The sequence below is a fragment of the Myxocyprinus asiaticus genome, chromosome 34 (assembly GCF_019703515.2).
Source record: "Myxocyprinus asiaticus isolate MX2 ecotype Aquarium Trade chromosome 34, UBuf_Myxa_2, whole genome shotgun sequence".
NCBI classification, from domain to species: domain Eukaryota; kingdom Metazoa; phylum Chordata; class Actinopteri; order Cypriniformes; family Catostomidae; genus Myxocyprinus; species Myxocyprinus asiaticus.
The window spans coordinates 12,230,284-12,247,131 of record NC_059377.1 but is presented as its reverse complement, the minus strand read 5'-3'; the positions used below and the strand labels follow the sequence as shown (position 1 = coordinate 12,247,131).

The 16,848-nt window shown below is 37.3% G+C and overlaps 2 protein-coding genes across 2 annotated transcripts; both read left to right on the top strand.

Annotated features, from left to right (window-relative positions):
- The first annotated feature begins 925 nt into the window (after positions 1-925).
- Positions 926-7,975, top strand: LOC127425263 (sialidase-1-like). Its single transcript, XM_051671010.1, has 6 exons — positions 926-1,149; positions 2,217-2,406; positions 2,522-2,784; positions 3,081-3,263; positions 5,462-5,681; positions 5,771-7,975. The coding sequence occupies exons 1-6, from the start codon at positions 1,075-1,077 to the stop codon at positions 5,989-5,991; spliced, it is 1,152 nt and encodes a 383-aa protein (XP_051526970.1). The 5' UTR covers positions 926-1,074; the 3' UTR covers positions 5,992-7,975.
- Positions 7,976-9,147: 1,172 nt separating this feature from the next.
- On the top strand, positions 9,148-16,080 carry LOC127425262 (sialidase-1-like). Its single transcript, XM_051671007.1, has 6 exons — positions 9,148-9,378; positions 11,702-11,891; positions 12,015-12,277; positions 14,377-14,559; positions 14,709-14,928; positions 15,129-16,080. The coding sequence occupies exons 1-6, from the start codon at positions 9,295-9,297 to the stop codon at positions 15,347-15,349; spliced, it is 1,161 nt and encodes a 386-aa protein (XP_051526967.1). The 5' UTR covers positions 9,148-9,294; the 3' UTR covers positions 15,350-16,080.
- The last annotated feature ends 768 nt before the right edge of the window (positions 16,081-16,848 follow it).

Below are 16,848 nucleotides of genomic sequence, written 5' to 3'. Positions count from 1 at the left end.
CATGGATTTTAATCAGCGTATGTGATATGCTGATGAGTGTGATAAAAAAAAAAAGTTCAGAACATCTTGTCAGTTCTTCTCAGTGACAGAATTATTATTTCAAACAAAAAAACCAGTGTTTTCAGTGCTTGAAGCCATTAACTCAGCAGGGAGTCCCGACGGTCAAGTGATTAACACCAGCCGCTGAGGGGTGCTGATGGGCACTCTGTCTCACTCTGCCTGGCCGGTGATTATGTTAATGAATCTAACACCTGAAAAATCACTGGAAAAATCAGCTAGTGTAGAGCCAGCTTAAGTGTGTATCATAGTGGACAACTATTGTCAAATTGGCCACCTGCTGGAAAATAAGTGCTATGATCATAACAAAGTTCAAAATACATTACTTTCTATTAAGATTTTATCTAGTCCCTCAATTAATTTAATAAAATATCCAATTTAGTGTACATTGTACTAAAAACACAATACTGCACTCAACTCTGGCATCCAGTGATCATCTGTCTTGACTATCCACTCAGCAGTCAGTAGCACTTTATTTGACAATACTGTACTACATTTACGTACTATATATTTACAACAACTATAGTAATTACTACTAGGTACTAACCCTAAAGCTAACCCTAACCTCAACCCATATTAAGTACATGTAGTTACCTAATATTACTCTGAACTTTCTTGGGTAAGTACACTGTAAGTATACTGAAAATACACATACTGTCAAATATACGATACGTGGACATTTTGTTCTACAACATAAATTACACACTTTCATACCTCAAACGTGAATTTTGAAACCATATTGAATTGCATAATAAAAATAAATAAATTTAAAAAAACACACGGTGGCTTCAAAATTCATGTTTTATATATATATATATATATATATTTCCCCTCATGACTCTGACGTCACAGAATGAGAGTCATATGACTTTATAGTCGCGGATGTGAAGCTGCTCTTGTTGTCATGTGACGGTAGTCCACGATTCACAAAACCTGTCAAAAAAACGAATAATTTAATCAAGGAACCGTCGTTTCTCTGCTGCATTGTTGTGGAGAACAGTTGCATTGTTCGTCTCAATGGATTTTATTGGACATCTTTGGATTGTACTTTGTATTACAGTGTTTTCGTGTGCACGTGCAGACTACTCTCAGGTAAATAAATGTGTATAAAGGAATATTCCTGGTTCAGTGCAAATTATTCTCAATCGACAGCATGTCTGGCATAATGTGGATTACTACAAAAATGTTATTTGAATCCTCCCTCATTTTCTTTAAAAAAATACACTTGCTGTATAATGGAAGTGAGTGGGGCCAATTTTTGAAAGGATTAAAGGTAGAAATATGAAGCTTATAATTGTATAAAATCCCTTTCATTAATTCCCCTTTTAAAACGTGTGTATTATTTGAGCGTTAAACTTGTTTAAATTGACGTTGATGAATTTACGGTCGTTTCAGGGTTTACAAGGTGTTCGTCATGGCTACGAAGTTGTAAAATTGGCCATAACTTTACACAGAAAAGGGTAGTAAGTGATTTTATCCCAGTAAAATCAAGTTTACACACATACTGTTTATGTCTTGTGGCTATACTTTTAAAACAGTGAGTATTTTAATGTTTACAGATTGGCCCCCATTCACTTCCATTGTAAGTGCCTCACCGTAACCCAGATTTTTGCTTTTTTTAAGAAAAGGAGGGTTGACTCTAATTTTTGTGGTAATCTAAAAAATAAAATATTATTCCACAAATGCAGTCAATTGAGCTTAACTTGTATTGAACCCCAAATATTCCTTTAATGACGTGGTGCCCCATAAACTGCTGTGTTCTGTTATTAGTGTTCAATAGTACATTCAAGTATATTATGCAAATGAAGTGCATTGTTTCCAGGTTTTGTGTTCCAATGAAACATTACAATACTAAATATGGTCCTGCGTATCGTGATGTTGGAAACTTTTCTCCAAGAGACCAGTGTATTCAAGCCTACTCTTTATTACACAACCAGTGTGCCAGTTTGAGAATTCATTCATTCATGTCCAAAATTTTGACTTTTAGTATATGTTACACAGATATCTCAGCTTCTGATTAAGATGTTTTGGTCATAGAATAACTTCCGGTAATAAATTGAGGTGACACTACACTTGTTGTTTTATTTATAATGTTTCAAGTAGACTTATTTACTCATTTGTTTTATTACATTGTAATACCCCACACTTCCCTTGTACAGATTGACCCACTGATATATGAGGAGCAGCTGATGTGGGTCGGTGGTGGAGCTGGTGAGGTGAACACCTATCGGATCCCTCTGCTCACCTACACATTAAAAGGTAGTTTGCTGGCGTTCTCTGAAGCCAGAAAACAGTCCTCCAGTGACATCGGGGCGAAGTTCATTGCAATGAGACGCTCCACAGACAAAGGTAGACCACCCACTTTAACCATCTCATTAGCATCTGAAATGCCAATATTACGTTTCATGTATCATAAACCCTATGGATTGTGGTTTATTTGAAATCTCTTCCTTTTCTATCTCAGGAGTCACCTGGTCCCCCACCTCATTTATAGTGGATGATGGTGCACTAGCGGATGGGTTGAATCTGGGTTCGGTTGTTGTGGATGAGGAGACTGGTGCAGTGATACTAATCTACTCTCTGTGCTTCCACCGTTACCAGTGTAACCCCTCCAGCACCATGCTTGTGGAGAGTCTGAATGATGGGCTCACCTGGAGCACCCCAAGAAACCTCTCCATTGAGCTGGGGGTGAAGAGCTTTGCTCCTGGGCCTGGCTTTGGTATACAGGTGTGACTTACCATGATTGTCAAACGAAAGGTTGACCTCCCTTTGTCAGAAGTTAATGAGATAGTAATGACTTTATTTTTCTGGTTATGTAACAGAAAAATAAACCATGCCATTTTAAACTATGACTAAGCATAGCAGTTAAAGGATAATAAATGGTATGGCATTCAATAAAAGTTCAACTCTGGACCACTGTATTATACTGATAATATACAAACTATACTACTAATATACTATGTATATATGTGTTTTTATATGCAATTTTATATAGTGCATGCATGATGCATCTGTGTTTGCAGAAACGCTATCGCCCTAATGTTGGCCGTTTGGTGGTGTGTGGCCACGGTTCCATTGCTGGTGATGGAGTCTTCTGCATCCTGAGTGATGATCATGGTAAATCCTGGAGATATGGAGCTGCTCTGAAGAGCATCCCTTACAACCAGCCTAAACAAGATCTGGACTTCAACCCAGATGAGTGTCAGGTAATTGTCAGAAAACTTCTCAATGTTTAGTTGGATTTAAATGTTAGAGTTCACTTGAATCTAGTTGACTTCATTGAATCTAGTCATTATAATGCTTTTTACTTAACAGTATGTCACATTTAATGCTCCTTTTGAGCCATTGAAGTCTAATATAGGTCATTTGCAGTAGGTTTCGGGTGCCTCCTGGAGGTGTTTTGCTGCAATAGTCACATTTGAAGCATCTATTTGCATCGCCTAAGTGGACGCATTAGCTGCCACCTTTTGTTTATCTGAGAGGTTTGTCTTCGCATTGCAGAAACTTGCAATCATAGTTTATACAAACACTCACATGAGACATGTGACTGCCTCCAGCTTATCAGGGATTGTAACATCAGTGTTACTTGTCATGTTGTTTTTTGTGGATGGCCAAATTACACAAAATTAAATATTTAAATAAATTATGAAATACATAATTAAATAGTTTGAACTATAAACTATAAAAAAAATATATAAATAAAAATATATGTAAAACTATAAAATCATTAAATTAAACATTTAATCTCTAAATAAATCTGTAAATGTCCCTTGTATTTTATTTTAGCACTTGTTTGCATCCATTTGCATTTTACATTTTTTGGGTTGGTTTTTCATTTGCACAAGCTTTGTGTCTTTTCATTTTCAGGGTTACGGTTATCGGCATGTTGATTTTACAAGGTGACAGCCAAATGAATAACTACAGTCTTGACCAACACAGAATAGGAATCATTTTAACGCTTAGAAGCTGTACTTTACAATGCATGTAGTCATTATGACCAAAACCGAACAAGTCCTTTGTAATTTGCAGGCAAATAAGAAGTGGTCTTTTTTAATAATTTGTGAATGGTAAAAACATCAAACTGATCAAATAGCCATATGTCATATGTCGTTGGAAAGCTCTCAAAGAGTAGAATAAAAGCGAGTAATAGCTAATACATGTCCTTGACATACATGTTACATGTAAACAGGTGTTGCTTATGAGCCGCATTGTCACCTTTAACTTCAGGAAAAATAAACAAAACATAAAATATATCATACCATTACTGAGAGGAGGGGATTCACATTAAAATGAGCCCACATACAATGTAATTGAATGCATAGGTCATTAGATAATCCACACGAAGCACAATGTGCACACAGCACATAATGTGCCATCTGGCTGAAAACACGTTAGCTTTCATGGATCAGATGATTTTATCAGAAATTATGTTGTACGTTGTCCAGCGTTATGGAACACTAAACCAATCGCATTAGGATTCAGATTGCTGCAACCAGAGGTGGAAGTCATCCAGATATGGGCAGAGAGGATTGTTCACTCTAAGTACATATGACCACCAGAAGATGGCGTCAAGTACATGACAGACTCGATGACTCAAGTGATACAGAATGGAATTGAATGAGATCTTTTTACCCATGCCTGCATGCTTTGGAGAGAGAGCATACCTTATTATGTTGTATTTGCATGTGTAATTAGTTCTTATGTGCAGTTATTATATTTTATTTGTTTGGAGACATTTTTTGGACACTAGGATAATTATTATAATTTTTTTTGTAATGCTATAACTTTTGATTGTTTTGTCGTATCAATGCAAAATTTTACTCAGTTACAGGTGACATGACTACCTTATTTTTTCAGCGGTTTCTTCATTATGAGGCTAAAAGTCTCATAATTTTTCATAATCTATATCATTAAAAAATTGGAAATGTTTTCTTAAAATTATACCAATCAATTGACCCTCTTTGGTTTGTTTGTAGAGTTATAAGTCATTTAATTTTGGGCATGCCACTAAAGTTAAGAATTTTAGTAAAAATGTTTCATCTTTTTTTGGCATTTTGTTTTGAAATATTTAAATACTAATGTATCATTAGAAAATAATCAAATTGAATCGAATCGTGACCAAATTTGAGATTTCACGATGCATCTTAATCGTTAGGTAAAGAATCGTAATCTAATCAAATTGTTGTCAGACCAAATATTTACACCCCTGGTAATAATCAAACACACAAGAGGCATGGAATCTGTAGTATCTTTGTGAATAAGAGGCGTTACAATTCTGTGGAAATCTGCAGAATTCAGCAGACAAAGATTCACTTTTCTTTGCAAGTAACCAAAACTAGTAGACTTCCTACTTGGCATAACACATCATCTCTTATTTCATTTTTTTCTATCTGCCATATCTCAGCCAGTGGAACTGCAGGACGGAAGCATAGTCATCAATGTACGCAACCAGAACAACTACCACTGCCGCTGTCGAATAGTGGTACGGAGTCTGGATGGAGGCGAGTCTCTGCCCGTAGAGGAGTTGGTATTTGACAAAACACTGGTGGATCCTGCTGTTGCAGCCGGTGCCCTGCAGAAACAAGGAGTTATGTATTTCACCAACCCAGCCAGCTCTCAACATAGTGAGGAACAGCGAATGACAAAGTCTTTTTTAGAAATATATAAGTTAAATCCATATTTAAATTTCTTAAGTATCTCAACTCTTTTACAGGAATCAATCTGACTCTTCGCTGGTCTTTCACTGATGGACAGTCATGGGAAAAGGAAGCGGTCCAGATCTGGGCAGGGCCAAGTGGTTATTCCTCTATGACATCACTCAAAGGGGATTCTCCCGATGACAAGAAATACATCTTTGTCATTTATGAAAAGGGCCATAAAGAGTACACTGAGACCATCTCTTTCACTAAAATCCATCTATATGGAGGCAAATAGAATACAGGAGCAAGAGCTAAGAATAAAGGGAAATTCAGGACTTTTTAAAGACATTTTCTAAGCTATGGTTTCAGTCTGATCCGAAATCATTTAAAAACATTTTTCCAATAAGTTTTGATTTCCGGCTAGTCAGTGCCATTGCACTGCTTGGCTAAGTCTAAATTAGAGAAAGTTTACAAGAAGCATGACATGAACCACTCCAAAAAGAATCAGAAATCCTGGTTTAATGTGACACTGATATAATTTTGATACAATTATGATTGTATTCACTGGTGTTTTAACATTGTCACGCCAATGCACAAAACTTGCTAAAATAGAAGTGGCTTGATAAAAATTATTTATCAGTTTTATCAAAATATTCATCAGTTTCCTGCAGTTAGACTGCTGCACCTGCAATTGCACATGGGTTTTTTGAGACTGTACTGTTTGATTGTTTTTAAACAGCTCGTGCTGTTTTTCTTGATGATTTTTTCACTTGTTGAATAGGTTAAATGGTTTTATATGTTGTACAGTAATGTAAACTAAACTTCATATACAACCCAATTCCGAAAAAGTTGGGACAGTATGAAAAATGCTAATAAAAACAAAAAGAAGATATATTGAAAGCACCACAATTACACATAATATGATGTTTTACCTTGTGATTTTTTTTTTTTTTTGAAAATGTACAGTAATTTCAAATCAGATGATTGCATCATGCTCCAGGGGCAATTTAAGACTAAAAACAATTTGTCGAGTTGAAATAAGGTGATGTGAAACAGGAGATGTGAAACAGGTGAGGCAATTGTGTCATAGTACTGTATACTGTATAAGGAGCCTCCAAAAACAGTCTAGTCCTTCAAGAGCAAGGATCGTTCAAGACATGCCAGTTCGGGGGACCTGGGTAGCTCAGTGGTAAAAGACGCTGGCTACCACCCCTGGAGTTCGCTAGCTTGAATCCCAGGGCGTGCTGAGTGACTCCAGCCAGGTGCAAATTAAGACTTTACTATGCAAAAAGTGGAAACAATGCTTTTTAGATGGAAAGTAGAACAGTGGAACTGTGTTTTTTGGTCCAAAGAGTCCACATTTCAATAAGTTTTTGAAAGAACAGCCGTCGTGTTATCTGGGCCACGATGTTATTAGCATCAGGTCCAAAAGCCAGTGTCTGTATGGACCAGGGATGTGTCAGTGCCCATGGCATGGATAACTCGCACATCTGTGAGAACACCATGAATGCAGGCAGATACAGTATGTTCAAATGTTGGAGCGACATATACTGCCATCCAGCACCGTCTTTTCCAGGGATGTCCTTGCATTTTCCAGCAAGACAACTTCAAACCACATACTGCCCAGGTTACAAGTGCATGGCTGTGTAAGCAGAGAGTGTGGGTGCTAGATTGGCCTGCCTGCAGTCCTGACCTGTTTCCAATTGAGAATGTGTGGTGCATTATGAAGCGCACAATATGGCAACGAAGACCCCGTACAATTGTGCAGCAAAAGACCTACATAATGGATGAATGGGGGAAAATTCCACTTTCTAAATTTAATAAACTTGTGTCTTCAGTGCATAAATGCTTAAGTGTTATTAGAAGAAATGGTGATGTTTCACAGTGGTAAACACCCGAGTGTACCAACTTTTTAAGAGCGTGTTGCAATCATCTGATTTGAAATTACTGTACATTTTAAAACAAACAATTAAATTCACAGGGTAAAACATCATATAATGTGTAGGTGTAGAGCTTTTGATATAGCAAAGGGTGATTATAATTTACAAATCACTCCTTTTTGTTTTTATTATCATTTCCATACTGTCCCAACTTTTTCGGAATTGGGGTTGTATGAAGATAAAGTTTTCTGAAACTGCATAACAATAAGTGTTTTCAATATGTTGAATTTCTCTACTTTTTCCTGGTTTTGATTGAATTGACAGAGCCCTCTAATATTACTGATACACACTGGAAGACAAAAGGACTTGTGACAAGTAATAAAAGCCTACTGAATATGACTTTTATATATGTAAACCTGCCTTGAATGACACTCAAAATGGCTTACTTTATAACATTTTATAACAGTTTATTCATTTGCCTTTTTCCTTGATTAGTTGAATTACACAGGGACACATTTTATTGTTCAATAAAATTGTACATTTTGATAGGCAAATACAGCACTGTAGGACTGTGGCTAGTGTACTGTGAAGCAAAATGGTGTTTGTCTGGGTCACCAGTGGAAATTATAGACAGGGAACCATAACAGGATAAACAAAATTCTCTAATACTGAAAGCAATTAATAAGGTACAATGGGGCTAAGGTAAACATGCTATTTTTCTGGTCATAAAGTGTATCAAGATTGAAAAAATACTTTTTTAATTGAATATTGATAGAGTAACATCATTTGTGTGAAAATAAATTATAACAGAATCTTGTTTTAATTATTATTTATTATTTATTTTTATTTATTTAAGGTGGCGAGGTAAATGGACCCCACATTTGGCCCCCATGGGGGTTAAAATTATATTGTGTAACTATAAGGACAAATACCCCAAATACCATCCTTTCACTTATTGGACAGTTATTTAAAAAAAAAAAAAAAAAACATTTTGATTTAATGACCTTGAACCAAAACTGAAAATGATAAAAAAAGTATTTTGTCTCAAAATAAATGTGATCATTTCAGGGATTCTCATTAACTACAGACATATGCAACATTTTAATATTATAAAATATTAGATCAAATTACCTCAGAATCAAACTTTAGACATTAATCTCATGAATCAGGAATATGTTGCAGTGTAAAGTGACAAACAGGTGTTTAGGAAAGTACTTTGGTAGTTTTTACTGTTTTGCATAAAAATAAAAATGACAAAAAGTGCCTTTTACCCCGGGGGGATTTTAGCCCCATTATACCCTACAAAACTATTAATACTGAGAATAGACATATTGCAAATAATAAGTAACAAGAGGCAAGTGATAACGTGCAAACAGATCATGATGATCGTGATTGTTATTGTTAATAATAATGATGGATATTGTCATTTATATTCAGTGCACTTAATAAGTAATCGGGTATTATTAGACTATACTAGCCTAATATTTCACATGGTTTACTCTCGCCTGTCTACAATATGAATGTTAGACTGTGAGTGATTTTACATGCCAGTGTATGCCTTATCTACACTTCCTGTACAAATGCCACAATACTAAAACTAAACCGGTCGGTAAAACCAGTTATGATGTCTTTTGTTCTTTATCAGCTGATTGACTCCGTATGATGTGTCGACATGAAATAGTGTATGTCACACCACAGGACTCATATGGACGTTGTACATGGCTTCAGAAGTTGCGGTTATGGATCGTCTTTTGCGCATGTTGCTTCTGGCGGTCCTGTGTTGGCTTGCGCACAGTGAACAGGTAGTAGCCATCTATAATTTATATAATTTAATCATTTTGATGAGAATTGAAATTGAACCTTGAACGGACAGACGTCGCAGAAGATTAAATCACATTGGAACATTAATAATCTAAAGATATCCAAGTCTATTGGATATTTCCGTTGTTAGAAACTTCATGAACTGGATTTACATTTGCTGAAGGAAATGCTTATAAAGCAGCTAAAATAGCGTTTAACAGTAAAGTTTTAAAACAGGCAAAAGTTTTAGTTATAGTGGGTTTTGGGGCTTTTGTTCTGGAATGGGAACAAGACAACGGCTGAGTTCGGAATGGCATAACACCATTACTGCTCTGAATACTTCTGCCATTTGTGTCTACGGCAGAAATAGTATAAGCAGTATGGTAGTATGCCATTCCGAACTCAGTCATCATCTTTTCAGTGTAAAGGCAGCTAAGATAAAAAAAAAAAAAAGAAAGTAAGAAAACAAAATCGAAATACAAGATGACACAAAGGCAAAAGTTACTGAGTGCACCTTTAAGCAGTTCTTGCTTAATTGTTAAAAAATGTGGCAACGAAAAAGAAGAAAAACTAGATTTTTGTCATTTTCTGAAATTTTTTTTAACTGATGCTAAAGTATTGTGGGTGTTCGCCAAGCCATGCACTTTCCAAGGCATTCTGATTGGGTTTTGCACTTTGCTATCCAGTTGCCAGGGTGTTCTGAGTGGTTGCTAGGGCGTTACTAGGTGGATACTTCTCTCAAGACAAAAGCCCCCACCCACCATCTTTGACAGCTGTGTCGGGCCTTGCTATTTTTTCTTTAAAGGTGCAGTATGTAACAGTTTTCATGTAATATTCGGCTCTTTTTTTTTTTGCCAATGTGTGAATGGCTTGTAACGCAGCTTTAAAAATGTGCCCTTTCCGGACTTCCTAGGTTGCCTATTAAAGCCTGTAGGCTGATTTTCATGCGAAAGGAGCGGGTCGGTTTTGCTGGGAATATGCAAAGGTTGTGAGGTTTATGCGCGCCCCCTAGAGCCTTGCCTCAGACAGTAATATCTTCTCTTCTGCTATTCAACAGCGTAAAATTACGTAACGTTATCTTAGAGATGGAATCCAGCAAACGTCCGGCTCCCAGCACAACTCCTACACAAACAGTGTAAGCCAAAAAAAACCCCCCAAAAAACATTTATCTACTGAATCCCGTCTGGCTAAGTGGAAACGTGATCGTGGTTGAGTGAAAACTACAGTGAACATCGGCATGACATTTGATTCCTGGAGAGAAATTTTGGGGATCAAAACCGACCCTGAATTGGCGTTCTTTTTACTGGACAGATAAGCTTAAATATAGTGCCATAAGGATTGATCTGTGTAATTTTAGCTAAACTACAATAACACATGAAATGAATGCTAGACAACGTTCAAGATAATGCAAAAAGACACATTCATTAGTGTAACGTAACATCAATATATCAAAATGACAGTTGTGATGGAATCACATCAATACTGAATTGTGTCAACATATTTAAAATGTACAGTCTATTTTATAAACAGCTACTGTCATCATCCACCAAATTTAGCTAACAGCTATTGATAAAGCTGGCTAGCTAGCTAACGTCGACATAGGCTATCGTATAAATGCTGTCAATGTATCATGCAAAGAAAAATTATTACTTCAACAGTCTTGCGTAGTCAGACCTATATCCACACTTTGTTTTAGCCCTGTTCCAGCACTGGAGAGTCAAATATAATATACAGTCTCAAAGTTTGTAGTAAAACAATCATAACATTTAATTTTAATTATGCTATCTCATCTGCCGGTGAATCACGTTGTCTCTTTGTACGTTACGTCATTGTTTTGGTCGATGCTCGCATCCCTATGGAGTGTGTGCACAAGCACGACCATGAGCAACAGGTAGCTGGCTGCAGTTCACTTAACGGCCACAGGTGTCATTAATAACAAGGGTTTCTGAATCTTACATGCTGCACCTTTAAGATGATGTTTAAAGAACATGATCTTTTAAAAATGCGTCTTGACGCACCTGGGTTCTGTTTCATTCGTTGCACTACACAGTGGCATATTGTGGATCTTATGAGCACAGAGGACCCCCCGTTTTTGCCCTCGTCATTTTCTACGGTCATGGTCGTTTTGGGCGGACGTTTCAACTGCCAACCCCACCTCCCCCCCCCCAGACCACTGTATTTAGCTGCTGGCACTACATCAACCTTTTTAATGAAATAATTTTTTTTGGTCTCAACCAGCCCTTGGAAAAGTAAAAGCACACCTCTATTTTTAAAAATAGCGCTAACCTGTATTATTTTATGCCTTTAATTATTAAATGTACCTAGATCAAACCAGCTATTGCTGATGAGCAGTTGCTCTGGGTTGGTGGTCAAACTGGAGAAGTACACACCTACAGGATCCCCCTTCTCACCTATACTCCTCAAGGAAGTCTGCTGGCTTTTGCAGAAGCACGGAAGATGTCTTTCAAAGATACTGGAGCCAAGTTCATAGCCTTGAGACGTTCCACAGATGAAGGTGTGTCATATTTAGTTCAAATCTTGGTTTTCTGAACTGAAAGATACTAAAGGTTCTGATTTTCTGTCTCATTTCCTTCTCCAACCATCACTTCCTTTTTCATTTCCTCTCACATACTCTCAGGAGTCACCTGGTCCCCCACCTCATTCATAGTGGATGATGGTTCTCTAGCAGATGGGTTAAATCTGGGTTCAGTTGTTGTAGATGAGGAGACTGGTGCAGTGATCCTCATCTACTCTATTTGCTTCCACCATTACCACTGCAAGCCCTCAAGCACCATGCTGGTGGAGAGTCTGGATGATGGTCTCACCTGGAGTGTCCCAAGAAACCTTAACCCTCAGCTGGGGCTCAAGAGCTTTGCTCCTGGACCAGGCTTCGGTATACAGGTGTTGCTCTTAGTTGAGGAGTGGGTTTATCTGAAATAGCTGATACAATAACACTAGTCTGGCATGGAAAATACAGTGTATTGTTAAGGCTCAATGTGTGTTAATGTGTGCAATATACTTCAAGCGAAATCGAAGAACGAACAGGTGTGCATTCATTTAGAACAAAATCTGGCCAAAACCAAGGTGCTATTGAGTTTGTTGCGGTGGTTCGAAACAGCTTGCCAGCATGAACTTAAAGATCCTGTGAAAACAGAATGAATGTTTTGCTACTTTTAATCCATATCTATTAGCTTAAGGTCGTCTATATTAAAGTGTTCTTCTAAATGTTGACAAACTTCGTTTTCAGAAGATACAAGCATTTCAAACTGCAGTCTCTCTCTCTTCTGGCTTAAAAGACTCACTAAGAAAATTGTCCAATCAAATGCCCACCCCCAACATCTGTTAAGTTCGTTTGGCTGTGTTCTAACTGGTGCTGATAATGCCTTCGCAGAGCTCTTTAAAGGGAGCACAATCCATGCTGTAGGGTCGTTCCAAACAGATTTTTTTTAATAACATTTGCTTAAAAAGTGAGTTCTGACTGACAGATTTAGCCATCTGAAGCTCTCACAGTGGAGAGTAATTGCTTTCAAAGGGAATAGGGCATAGGGATGATCACTTCTGAAGGGGATGCGCCAACCGAGAGCTGGACGCGAGGAAAATTGCTGAAGTTAATTTATATAAACTTGGGATGATCAGCTCGAGTAAGTGTTCTTTATTCTTTATACTTAGTGTATTGTAATTCAAAACATGTACATATTATCTTTTACTCACATGTTTCTTATTCATCTATATTGCCACTGGCTCCAGCCTCGTCATAAGCAAAGACCACGATGTGCTGTGTGCGTTTGTGGGCTGGTTATGGATGAATGTTGTCAGTTACTGTAGATCACCATTCAGTTCTCAAGTCTTTAGAAAAGCTGGCCGGTATTGAGATTGCTTCTCAGTGGTCTGCAGTGGTTTGCGCCAAACTCACACAAAAGTAAACACAGGTGCATAGTGCAAAAGTGCAAGGCGCTCTGGTTTCATTTCAATTTAACATTCGTGATATGGCAAATATTTTTGGTCCTTACAGGGTAGTAAGTTAATGACAGGTAGTGACAGTTAAATGCATGAAAATGTAATTAAGAACTAATTCTATTACCACTGGATAATAATATTCAATTAAATAATAATGATAGACATTACATTACTACAATATAATAGTTGGCTGGTTTCAGAGACTATTTAGCCTATAGACAGAGCACTTGTATTCAAATAAATGGGAGAAATTGGAACACCCAATATGGTAGTTGTAGAAAAGGAAGTCCCGCCTAAAAGTAGCCAGTCATCATTCAGATACAGACATTGCTTGCCCTTCAACTCGAGAATGTGCATGCGCATTAGCTGGACTAGCCTGAAAAATTTAGTTTTTTAGCAAGATCTGAGCTAAAGAAGCACAATATATGATACTGTTGTTGTCAGATTTAACTGCTGATTTGAAATATGTTTTTTTATCGTAATCTTGACCAAACATTTTTAGAGATTTCAGTATTTCCCCATTTAAGTAGATAAGAGCTGTACTTTTATACTGCTTGTATCCATTGATAGCTGCCCATTAGCGTTTCCAAGATTGCCACCGAGTTAACTGACTTGCCTTAAAGGGACTTTGCTGGGTTCCAAACACAACTGTGTGAATGTAATTGAACCAAGACTAAAGTTGACCAAAAATAAATATTTGTAGCCCAAATATTTGAGTTATTATTCATGTCATTCTACCCCTGTGCAATATTTTCAATGTTTTCAAAGCCTTATTTCAAAATTATAGGCTTATTATGTTATTATGAAGTTAAATTGATATTATAGGTAGGGCCTTTATGAAGCTACATATGAATAAATGACCTCATCTGGTCATCACAGAAAACTGTGCGATTTCATTCGTTTTTTTTATGAATTCACAAACCTAAAAAACTAAGCAGAATATACAGTTGTGCTTGTGGATAGTTCTTCTTTTAAAAGCACTTATTTTCAATATTCTAAATATTCAAGCTCTGACTTTTCTTTCGATCTAATGGTGCTGACAGAAGCGTCATCCACCTGCTGTTGGGCGTTTGGTGGTGTGTGGCCACGGCACCATCGCTGGAGATGGAGTGTTCTGTATCCTTAGTGATGATCATGGAAAAACATGGAGATATGGAGCCGAATTGAAGAGTATCCCATACAACCAACCCAAAAAGAACCTTGATTTTGACCCAGATGAGTGTCAGGTTAGAAGATAATAGGCTTTTCACTTTAGAGCTTCTATTTTCAGAATAATTTAAGGGTTAAAGATATCTGGATCTCAAAATGCAAACTAATGCTCTGAATCAAAATAATTTAGCAAACCTTCAAACTTCTGATCTGTCTTTCCTCAAAGCCAACGGAGCTGGACGATGGCAGCATTGTGATCAATGTGCGCAACAATAGGAACTATCACTGTCACTGTCGTATGGTTGTGCGCAGTCTGGATGGAGGCGAGTCTCTGCCTGTTGAGGAGCTGGTGTTTGATCAGACTCTGGTGGACCCTGCGGTCGCAGCTGGAGCTTTACAGAAGGAAGGAGTGCTTTACTTCACCAACCCATCCAACTCTAATAGCAGTGAGGACAATATTATAATCATTTATTTAATGATGGGTTGTGGTTTAAAAATAATGGCCTGAAATCTATAAAGGGTTTTCAACCCTGCAACTCATCAGCTAATTAGTAAAGTACTTCTTGAACTGAACTGGAAGACATCTAAAATGTGCAGTGAATGATAAACATATTCATTTTAAGTGCTGTATTTTCTGTTTTCTCAGGAGTTAACCTCACCCTTCGCTGGTCTCTGAATCATGGTAAATCATGGGTAAAAGATACATTGAAGATCTGGGCAGGGCCGAGTGGATACTCCTGTATGACATCACTTAAAGGCAATGGAACTGACAATCACAAGTACATTTATGTCATCTTTGAGAAAGGTCATACAGACTACTTTGAGTCCATCTCCTTTGTAAAAGTTGACCTGTACAGCAAACAATGAAAAAAGGCACTTCTTTCAAGTCAAAAGAAGCTTGAAAATGTGAAAAAGCTAAGTGGTGATGAAAAGGCATTTTTTGTTTTTATTTAAAACATGCTTTTAGTCATACAATTTATAATCTATTTGTGGAATATTCATGATTTGTGGAATCAATTGCCTTTAAAGTTCATGTGGTGATACAGTTACATGTAAGATGTGTTATGGAACTTTTTTGTTTTTTTGTTTTTTGTTTTTATAAAAATGTCTTCATTTCACTTTGGAAAGTGGCTTACAGTGCATTCAAAGTATACATTTTATCAGTACGCATGTTCCCTAGGAATTGAACCCACCACATATCATTGCTAGTGATTCTTAACCAAAGGATTTTGTTTTTAATAACTTTGAAAGTAGTTGCATTTGTAGTATTAGACTTTCACTTGTTAGTATGATTAAAGAAAGATTATTTAAAGTTTGATCAGCACAGGATCAAGTCTAAACAAGACAAAATTAATTTAATTTAACTAATAATGTACTGCAAAGCAAAAGCTGTTTTTACTTCAGGATAATCTGTGGATTCAGAACATGTGAGATTGAGATAAAATGCTTGTTGTTCCTTTGGGTTTTGTGTCATGTGAGTGCATGCATTTCCATAAATATGATTGTTGAGTGCCACCATTATTCTGGTTTGTTTGTTGGATGTTAAAGGTTCACTCAGTAACTTTTGTCTTTGTGTCAATAAAAATCTTATACTGACACCTAGTGGCTTGGATGCAGCATCATTTAAAATCAATAGTGTTCAGTTTCAGATGCCATTATAGAAATGTAGTATTCACAGTCAGCCTTGATTACTTTAATCAATGAGTGAAAGTGTCAAATAACAGGACGGTTTCTGAGATTAAGCAGTAGTATTCAGCTGATCATTTGATTCAGTCATGGCAGCCCCCATGTGTGGAAACCTCTCCATGTAGAATAAAACAGCTTTTAGAGGAAGTCCAGAGGAAGGGTGCTGGGTTCCATCTCGGGACATTCTGGATTGCGCCCTCATTGACAAATTCCATCAGCGTCATTGTGGACCATCTGGGGATGTCAGGAGTCTTCCTTGGTTGGTGGGTACTGTCACGGTCTCAGTCGGGTTACCGGCTATATCTATGTGTTTTCGTTCTCCTTGTGTGTTTTCCTCTGCCACGCAGCCAGTGTAATTAGCATTTCCTTGGAGACACTCATTTGCACTGCTCGTGGGGCAATTACCCACACCTGTTGTGTCGTGTTAGTCGCCAGATTGCTTTGTACGCTCAGTCGTTTCAGTCTTGAGCTTGTTGATTTTGTGCTGTTTTTTGTTTTCTCTCTTCCAGTTTGTTCCTGTGAGGATTTCTCCCTATCAGACTTTGCTCTCTGGATATACATTCTTTGGACTACTTACTTGGACTGCCTGTTCTCGGACTGTTGTTCGTTTGTGGATTTCATACCCTGTTGACTCCAGTCATCTCTTCGCTGCCATTCTCTGCTCTGGGTGGCCCACGCTG

What these genes read in the sequence shown, in the direction of transcription:
- LOC127425263 (XM_051671010.1), top strand. Translation starts at nt 1,075, where the DNA reads ATGGATTTTATTGGACATCTTTGGATTGTACTTTGTATTACAGTGTTT. An exon ending in CACGTGCAGACTACTCTCAG is followed by an intron (nt 1,150 to 2,216) that starts GTAAATAAATGT and finishes TCCCTTGTACAG; the next exon opens with ATTGACCCACTGATATATGA. An exon ending in GGCCTGGCTTTGGTATACAG is followed by an intron (nt 2,785 to 3,080) that starts GTGTGACTTACC and finishes CTGTGTTTGCAG; the next exon opens with AAACGCTATCGCCCTAATGT.
- LOC127425262 (XM_051671007.1), top strand. Translation starts at nt 9,295, where the DNA reads ATGGCTTCAGAAGTTGCGGTTATGGATCGTCTTTTGCGCATGTTGCTT. An exon ending in GACCAGGCTTCGGTATACAG is followed by an intron (nt 12,278 to 14,376) that starts GTGTTGCTCTTA and finishes TGGTGCTGACAG; the next exon opens with AAGCGTCATCCACCTGCTGT. An exon ending in TTGACCCAGATGAGTGTCAG is followed by an intron (nt 14,560 to 14,708) that starts GTTAGAAGATAA and finishes CTTTCCTCAAAG; the next exon opens with CCAACGGAGCTGGACGATGG.